The sequence below is a fragment of the Spermophilus citellus genome, assembly GCF_964194105.1.
Source record: "Spermophilus citellus genome assembly, chromosome: 5".
NCBI lineage: Eukaryota > Metazoa > Chordata > Mammalia > Rodentia > Sciuridae > Spermophilus > Spermophilus citellus.
The window spans coordinates 22967135-22976912 of NC_138186.1; the positions used below are offsets into that span (position 1 = coordinate 22967135).

Consider the following 9778-nt stretch of genomic DNA (forward strand, 5'->3'; position numbering starts at 1 on the left):
CCAATGGAAACCAGTGGGTGACAGAGGCCAGGCTAGGGGAGCAAGAGCAAGAGGATTAGTGACCTATCTCTGGGCAGGGAGAAGACCCAATCCCCTGCCATAACCCAGGTCACACTGGATTTCTTCCCTGGGGCAGTGACTTGCTGATTGGAAGGCAGGAATTCCCACAGCCAAACAGGCCTGATAAAAGGCCTCTGGGAGTGCAGAGGCCCCAGAGGCACAGCTGTGGATCCTGGTCCTGTGATTCAGAAGTCAGTACCAGGCTAGCAGCACTGAGACCTGAGGGAGAGACTGTGTGGGAGGTGGCAGGTGAGGACTTCTCTGTGCAGGGGCTGAAGTGATAGTGGATCAAGGCAAGTTTTAGAAACCCCAGGCCACCACTGGGAGAAGGGATGCCAGAGGCTGAGATGAAAAAAGATAATCTAAAAAGTCAGTGTCATTGCTGTGTTTAGAAAACAGCTTCTTGGGAGATCATGGGGGTCAGTGGTATAGAGGGACCTGGCTTAGGGCTGGTCCCAGAGAAGGGGAGAGAGATTTCAAGAAGGCAAAGATGCTGCACAGCCTCCTGGCTTCTCTGCTTGCCTCTTGGCTGCCCCTGGCTGGCCCTGAACCTCACCATAATAGGTGTTCATGCTCCAACACCACTCCCACCACTGGCCTTATTTTCTCACCTCTCTTCTCTCCTTAGGGAGCCTTACCTTTCTCTGTGCTTCTAAAATCTCTAGTATCCAATTCTAAACCAGTGCACCCTTTATTTATCTGAGATTTCCCCCTAATTGATGGAGCTCTTGCTGTTTCCTGAGCATGTTTGCAGGTGCTTAGAATCAAGATGCCAGGCACCTTTCCTGTAGAGAGCAGCCAGTCTTGTGGGCCCAACAATCAATGAGACAAGGAATTACAATAAGGAGAGATGAGTCAGGTTGAGGGGAGGAGGGAGCTCTAGACTAGGACATCAGAGGTCTCCTGGTGCTGAGCCTAGGAGACAGCAATGAGTGATTGGAGCCTGGTAACAGGGATGGAGTAGGGAGCCTTTTAAGTTGGATATCAGTGTTTGCCAAGGCTCAGAGGTGATTGGGAGGGTCATGGTGGATAGAGGTGGAGGTTGTGACAGAGGAGAAATACAGCAATGGATAGGACCAGGCAGGTGAGATGCCATTTACAAAACACATTTTGAGCTTATCCCTAGGGCCACTGGTAATTTAAGGGAGGTTTCATAGGATCAAGATAGCACTTCCCTTTCAGTATTCTGTGTGTCTATCCATCTGGGTTCCTGATGTGGGGGAGCCTATGTTCTGAGGCTCCCCTGCCCACTTGATTTGCATTTTAGTGAGCAGGGGCTGATAGTGCTGGGGATCTCAGGGTCAGGGAGGTCAGAGACTCTGAAGAGGAGACATGTGGTTTGTACTAGGGACAGGATGACAGAGGCTGGAGAAGTGGAGTGGGATAGAATGATTTGGGAGGCAGCTGAGGCAGGCTTGGACATAGGTTTGGGAGAATCCTTGAGAAATGGGAAGTTGTCAGGGTGATTTGCTGATTGGAAGCCAGGAATTCCAATTCCCAGGATCTAAGACACTCCACTGTCTCTGGCTGCAAGCAGCACCTCCTTGCTCTGGCTTTGACTACTCACTCTTCTTTCTTTGACCTGTCAACTTCTGTTCTCCTATGCATGCTTTTCTGCTCTTCCTTTCCTAGACAGTTTGATATTCTACAGACACCAGCCCCTTCCTCACATGTCTAATCTACTCCCATGGCTTTCACTGGTACTCAGAAATTTTCTGAATTCACAAGAAAATTGAAAGCCAAGCAGAGAGCACACAAAGTATCCTCAGCCCCATTTCATTGTGTTTCTCTGTCTTCTTTGCCCCCAGACTCTGCATCATGGATTCTCTTTCAAAAGCAAATGGCACCTTTGCCATCCAGGTTTTGAAGATGCTGTGTCAAGACAGACCTTCACAAAATGTATTTTTTTCTCCCCTGAGCATCTCCTCTGCCTTGGCCATGGTGCTCCTGGGGGCAAAGGGGAACACCAAAGACCAGATGGCTCAGGTAAGCTTTCCTGTCAGCGATAAAGAGGGACTGGTCTGCAAGGCTTGTCTCCTATCCCCTCCTTGAGTTTTTCCAGAACTTTTGAGGAAGGAGGGGTGAGCCTGGACCATTTCATGGAGGGGATACAGGAGGAAGGGAGGGAGAGAGCTGAGGAGTTTCCTCCAGTGAGATGTTGTGAGGCTTGCTTGCAGGGGTCATTGTGTAATCTCTTTTTCATTAATAACATTCCTTGTATTTGTAAATTTTTTCTTACAATGTCTCCCTATATTGGTAGATACGTGTGCTTTTTTTGAAAGGATCAGTTCTTGAACTAATTGAGCATTTTGTGCTTTTCTCTAAACTCCCAGAATTTTTTCTCACCCTTTTCTAAAATTGTGCATTAGGAGTTTTGTTATATCATTATTTCCTTTGTAACATTAAGATAATTGATTGTGTTTAGCTATTTTTTGATCATATTTTTGGTTTGATAATACAACATTCATATTATTTTCTAAATTAAATAATTATTGAGAATCATTCTTTAGAAGAAAAGAAACATTTTTAGTGTTTACCTCATTGAGAATCGCCAAGGTCAGTGTGGAAACTCTCTTCAACTGCTGCTGCTGGCATGAAGGACTTAGGGATGTCTCCCCAGGTACAGCCACTCCACAGTCCCCTCCTTCTGTTTCAGTCTTGTCAGGGAGAGGAGCCTTCCAGTGACACCAATATAAAAATGGACATCCTACTAAAGGCTACATACGGGGCATCCCTATAATGAAAACAAAATGTGGGTTGTAGAGAGAACCTGAACCATGCAAGGACTCATTCACCTCATCAAGAATTTCCTTAAACTTGTAGCCTTGGAACAGTTGTTCACTTATGGGAAATAGTCCATTGCTATCCCCCAGATGAGGGATGTTTGGGCAGTGATGGTAAACTGGTCCTACATTACTGCAAATCTCAGGCCTGGACATGAGCTACAGAGGAAAAACAACTTGTTACTCAAAATGGTGTTTCACAGGGGGAAATGGTTCCAAGAAGTTCTAATGCTTGTTGTGAAAAGAGACTTAACAGATATGAGCTACTTAGCAAATGTCCACTATGACTCATGTTTATGCATAAGAAAACATCTGTAGAGTGAATAGACTAACAAAAATATGATTATGTTAATACACAAATATTCACAAAAGATTGCCATTATGTTACGCCTGTTGCTCCTGCCTGTTAATACTGTTGTTCCAGATCTGCCTCCAAGGTTGAAAAGACTGAAACTACATAAACCTGTATTACCACTTTTCAAAAGGATTCAAATTGGTTACTTCTGGAAATGGCATTCTGCCAATTTCTTTCATGGTAAAAATTAATTTAGTAAAAGGTCTTTCTTTTTGTTTTTAACTTATTCAGGAAACTTCAGTTTGTGTGGGATATGTTTATATTTTTTTCTGTTGAATTAACTTGTCAAACCAAGTCTCATTGACCTCTTAGCTGAATGCCTTGTATAGTCCAGTAGAGGGCAATCCAGCTGATACAAAGGTTTGGCAATTTGGTTGTACATCTTTACCAGGTTACAAGCCTTTTCTTGTTATTTTCTGGCTAATATTTACCAAAGAAAGCAGGTATTTTGACCAACTGGAAGACTGAGAAAATATATGTTGTTAAATTTAATTATTTGGGAAATGGAAGTAATTTTACAAATTCTAGAAAATTTAGTTTTATAGCTTTTTTCAATACTGTCATTTAAGATTGCATCCCAAAGTTGTGCTGTTCTGTCACTTATTTATACAATGTCAAAAGCTAGTGCTGAGTAATCTGAAAGAGAAAAATAGACAAGATGTTAGTTATTTGATTGATACATAGGAGAGTTATTTCTTTAGTAATTCTTTTTAATAATTAGTTAGTAGGTTAATTTCCATGTTGTTGGTATTTTATTTGTAGTGTTGTTGATTTTATATTTCCATCACTAACGTTATTGAATATAAATTGTGTCATTTGTGTATTTCAGAGTCAAATGAAACTCTTCTTGTGACATAATATGACACTTTTATTGAAATATAAAGTATCATATAATATACATATAGTATCTCTCTCTAGGGTACTGGGTTTATTTTTAAATTATTTTTTAATTTGTTTTAATTATACATGACAGTAGAATGCATTTATTCACTTTGATATAGCATACATAGATGAGATAAAATTTCTCATTTTTCTGAGTGTAAATGTTGTAGAATCATATTCGTTATGCAGTCACATATATACATAAAGTAATAATGTCTGTTTTATTCTAATATCTTTCCTATTCCCACATCCAATCCCCTCCGTCCCATCACTTCCCTCTACATAATCTAAGGTAACACTATTCTTCTCTAGTGGCTCCTGCCTTATTGTGAATTAGCATCTTCATATTAGAGAAAACATTCAAACTCTGATTTTTGGGGGGTTGGATTGTTTTGCCTATCATGATATTCTCCAACCCCATTCATTTACTGGAAAATGCCATTATTATCTGAGATGAGAATGGAAACCCCTGCATTTTATGAATCCATGAGTGATAAGCTTTTTTCCCATCCTTTCACCTTCAGCCTGTGGATCTTTGTCCATAAGGTGAATCTCTTGAGGACAGTGTATTGTTGGGGCTTGCTTTTTAATCCAATCTGCCAATCTACGTCTTTTCATTGATGAGTTTAGTCCATTAACATTCAGGATTATCATTGATATATGATTTGTGTTCCCTGTCTTTTTATGTATTTCTGGGTTTTGATTTCTTTTAGTTTCTCCTTTGGTTGAATATTCCTTTAGTGCAGGGTACTGTTCAAGAACTGATTTATTCTTATTAATCATATTGCTCATTTTTTACTCTTATTTCCTTTTAAATATTATGATGATGATTGCATTCCTGTCCAAATTTTTGTTTGGATTTTTAGTTTTTTGAACTGCATCTTCTTTGTAAATAAATAGAGGCAAGTTATTTTAATGTTTGAACTGCATTACTTTGTACATAAATAGAGGCAAGTTATTCTCTACTTCTGACAAATTTATGGTGTCCATAGGATGCAATATTTAACAATAGTCCCTTTTCTGAACCTACCTTGCCCCTTTCATTTTTTTTTCTATTGTTCATCTATAAACTATGCAGAGAGTTCTGTGCAGGTGCCAAACCCATATTTTTACTCAGGAGTTTCCTGGCCCCTCTCTCCACCTATCCCACCAGTGTCACTTTTCAATGTCAATCAACTTCCTCTCAAAGGATAAATTTATGCAGTATTTGAGAAAAAAAGTTTGCAAATTATTGTGGAGATCAAGAGCAAAACTGAGAGAATTTTGTTGCATTCCTTGATAGGCACTGTCTTTAAACACAGAGGAAGACATCCATGAGGGCTTCCAGATGCTTCTCAACCAAATGAACAACCCTGGGTCAAAGTACTTGCTTACAACAGCCAACAGGCTCTTTGGAGAGGAGAACTGTGATTTCTTCTCAGTAAGTTGAATCAGCAGAACAACAAAAGTTTTATTTAAAATACCTAGTGATATACAACCCAGAAAAGAGACTCTAGAGACCAGGAAGTATGGCATATTTGGGAGGCTGTGGCAAGAGGATGGAGAGTTAGAGACTAGCTTGGACAACCTAGTGACACCCTTGTCTCAAGAACAAAATGAACTGCCTTGGGACATAGCTCAGTAGTACAGCATTTGCCTAGCATGCTCAAGGCCCTGAGCTCAATCCACAATACAAAAACAAAAGGACAATATTTGAGAGAACTTGAGAAACTCACAGTAAACTATTTTTAGTAAAAACCCAATTCTACAATCATAACTTATATTATTTCAATTTATGCAATGTCTCAAATATCATTTATTAACTCTGATTTTTCAGGGCTCTGAAAATATCTCTTACAAACTAAAATGTTTCACCATTAAGTAGCTTAAGATTTGATCATGATTTTAATTTTAAGAAAAGCCTAAAGCTAGCATTCAGAATGCTTTGAAGCTCACTGTCATTTTATTGAGCAACCTGGCCACCTGAATTATTTCTCTCCAAAGACATTTAAGGAGTCCTGTCTTCAGTTCTACCACTCGGAGCTGGAGCTGCTGTCCTTTACCAAAGATTCAGAGAAGTCCAGGGAGCATATAAATGCTTGGGTCTCAAAAGAAACGAAAGGTCAGAATTATAAGTTATTTCATTCTCTTCCCACCCCACCCCTTGTTCTCCTCTCCTCTGCCCTCTACCTCTTCTCCTCATTGCTAATGTCACTGGTGTTGCAGAACCATCAGAGCAAGGTTGCCTGGCTGAGCCTCTTGGTGCCTGTGAACCTTAGTGTCTCACAGAAGATCTGATCAATGCTCAGGTTTTCAAAATCAGACAATTAATGCTGTCTGTTGTTCCAGGGCCAGAGTGGCTGATGCAAGTATAAAAAGAAACTCATAAGCCAGATTTCCCATATAATACTTTACATGTCACTGGCCTGTATTGTTCTCACAGCAGGTGCCTGTCATCTATGGGAACAGATCAATGGCCAGATCTTCCCAAGTCATGCCCTTGGCCCTCTTCTTCCTGGGGTCAGTTTGGACTTCACTTCTGCCACTTTTACATGTTAAGATGAGTTCACCTACTTCTTTTTTCCTATCTCTTATTTAAGTGCCCTTCCCAAGACTTGAGAAGCCTAGATTTGATTAGTCAACTACAGAGCCTCTCTGAGAACTGATCCATTCCACAGATTGAAAACACCCTGCTTGTGAGGTTAAAACAAACTCATTTCTGTTTTAGAGTGTGACAAGCTCTAACCTTGGTTCTCAAGATCAATAATGGTTTGATGTTTGAACCATCCAGGCACTTACACACCACTAGGAATGTCCCTATTTCAGCTAACAAATGTGATACTAAAAAATAGAGGTAGTACATTCCACTATTTCTTCTTCAAATCTTTTCTTCTTGTGCCCTCTAGAGGCAGCAAATTAGCAGGGATGCTCTTAGTTCCTTGGAACTATACCTCTTGATATACAGGGAAAGAAGGACATACCTTCACCTACCCAAATCATTATCTGTTCCAGGGATTCCAGGCACCAGGAGGGTGCAATCATAATATCTCTTCTGTAGTTTCCAGAAACTCCTCCTATGTCCCTGCTCTGGAGCTATTCAATTCTGACTGCCTCTAGAATGTTGCCAGGTAGCTGTACAATGTTAGAACTGGGACTGACCACAGGGCCTTAGACCTGACACTGCTCTTACCCACAGCAGGTAATGTCAGCTCCTACCCAGCCCCTCTCTCCTTTGCTGCTTGTCTTCTTCTCCAACCTGGTGTCAAGTTTCTGATTTGTACCAACCTGCTTTCCTATAGTGACTTAGAAGTCTTTCACCATCATCAACTTGGTAGCTATTCCAGTGTCTGTCATCATGAATACCACTCATAGCTGGGATTTTTTACTTTTATACACATCATCCAAACTCAGCACATTTGAAAACAGAATCTTTGGATCTCCAAGACATTGTGTCATAAATATTCACCACATATTCAGAAGAACCAACTGATAGAGTTTGTGCTTGTCTTCAAAGGTAAAATTCCAGAGATGCTACCAGTGAACTCGATTGATGAGCTGGTCAGGCTGGTTCTTGTCAATGCCATCTACTTCCAAGGAAAGTGGGACAAGCCATTTGACAAATCATGCACGGAAGAAATGGCTTTCAAAGTAAACCAGGTAGGGAGAGATTTAAAAAATTATGCTATTCTGATGAAAAAATTGAATAGGAAATTTAAATTTGTAAAAGTATATGTGGTTAATCATAATTTCAAACTTATCATCTCTTTTAATGAATTATAAACTCATTGAAAAAATGATGCAAATAAATAATACTTGCTGTCTATTATGTTTTACATACTATTAGCACTCTAACTGCCTCTGATGAACTCTCATACATAAGTTGCTTACATAGAAAGCAAAAAGAAGATTATATATATACATCTTTTTTGCCCCTTTTCATACTGTTATAAATATTGTGCTCATGTAGTCATTCTTCTCAGGAGGAGAAAAGGACAGTGCAGATGATGTGGCAGGAAGACAATTTTAACTACATCTACATCAGTGAGTTCCAGACAAAGTTGGTGGAGCTGCCCTACGCTGGCAAGACACTGAGCATGATCGTCCTGCTCCCAGATGAGGACCTTAGTGTGGTGAGTCAGGAGGGGCTGCACACCTTTGAACTCAGAATTTCAGTGGGAAGAATTGGGTACACCCTGTGCCTTTCTTTCACAATATCTCCAACCCAAAGCCCAAATAGCCCAGTCCTCCTTGCTTCCTTGTGATATGATCCTTATAGAAAGAGAGTCAACCATCCTCTCAATGGTAGCAGTGCACTGTGATGATCTAAAGGGTCTCTGTGAGCAGAGCAGCTCCCATGGGCTTTCCCTCTCTTCAGGTCCCTAACTGTGAGGATGAGTTTCCACAAACAGTGCCTCATTCCACCTTAGACAGATGTCCCTGTCCTGGAGAGGCTCACACTGAGAGCCCTTCCTTTCCCAGTCTCTTTTGCTTGCTAGCAATGATTCATTGTGTTAAAACTAAGCCTCCTTCAATCCAATAAATCCATTAGAAAAGCACCACTGACTCATCTAGAGGCTTTTCACAAATAAACATGTTTTGCTAGTGGATGGATAAGGAGGGGCAGCCACAGTCTTCCTGCAGGGAAATGACATATGAGCTTGCACGTGGTGTGGTGAACAAGTCAGAGCTCTCACAAGCTTCTGGGCAGCTGAAGGAGCTACCCATCCTGTGTGGGCAGTCAACATGGAATGTTCAAGGAAATGTCTGTGTGTCCTTAGATACGTGCCATAGTCTGAATATGAACTTGTGATTCTGGTCTTTCAGGTGGAAAATAACCTGACTTTTGAGAAATTCATAGCCTGGACCAAGGCAGCCTCTTTGCAGAATATTGGATTAGAAGTTCTTCTTTCGAGATTTAAACTGCAGGAGGATTACGACATGCAGTCTGTGCTTCAGCGTTTGGGAATGGTTGATGCCTTCCAACATGGCCAGGCTGATTTCTCTGGAATGTCAACTGAGACAGACATGTGTCTATCCAAAGTTGTGCACAAGAGTGTCATGGAGGTGAATGAAGAAGGCACTGAGGCTGCAGCAGCTGACATAGATGAAGTGTTTGACTGCACATCATGGTCACCAAAGTTCTGTGCTGACCAGCCCTTCCTTTTCTTCATTAGGCATAACAGAACCAACACTCTTCTGTTCTGTGGCAGGTTCTCATGTCCCTAAGGGTTGTAATTCCCCTCCATGGAGACTTTCCATCTTTTCATGTCCCCCAATTCCCTTTACAGTTCACAAGGATGGGCCTTTAGGTGAACACCAAGTAGAAAAATGAGGGCAGGGTCCTAAGCCTTCTAAACAACTTGCAAGTGTGATCTCATGATGCACCACACTGAGCTGTCCCCCATACTGCCCACTCATTTGTACCACAGAACTAGGTCATGGCCAATTGGCTATCCTGATTCCCTGTTGTATTTAGATGTGTTCCGTATAGAGGCCATATGATAGCTTGCAAACTTTCCCTTAGATGGCCCCAAACACATTCTCACTCATTCCACATGCAATTCCTGCTTTCTTGGAACTTCAAACTTGTCACACAGCTGCCTTAGCCTGAATGCCTCAATAATAATAAATGCTGGTATATACTGTTACTACCATTCTAGTTTAAAGAGAAAACAAACTTTAGTCTGGAGGTATGTCTCAGTTGTTCAGCAATTGTCTA

At 41.1% G+C, this 9778-nt stretch overlaps 1 protein-coding gene across 1 annotated transcript; it reads left to right on the forward strand.

The window, feature by feature from the left end:
- Window positions 1–1874: 1874 nt before the first annotated feature.
- Window positions 1875–9409, forward strand: LOC308649754 (serpin B9-like). The gene is made up of 6 exons (XM_081295566.1): window positions 1875–2046; window positions 5363–5500; window positions 6064–6181; window positions 7574–7716; window positions 8040–8189; window positions 8884–9409. The coding sequence occupies exons 1-6, from the start codon at window positions 1879–1881 to the stop codon at window positions 9283–9285; spliced, it is 1119 nt and encodes a 372-aa protein (XP_081151692.1). The 5' UTR covers window positions 1875–1878; the 3' UTR covers window positions 9286–9409.
- The last annotated feature ends 369 nt before the right edge of the window (window positions 9410–9778 follow it).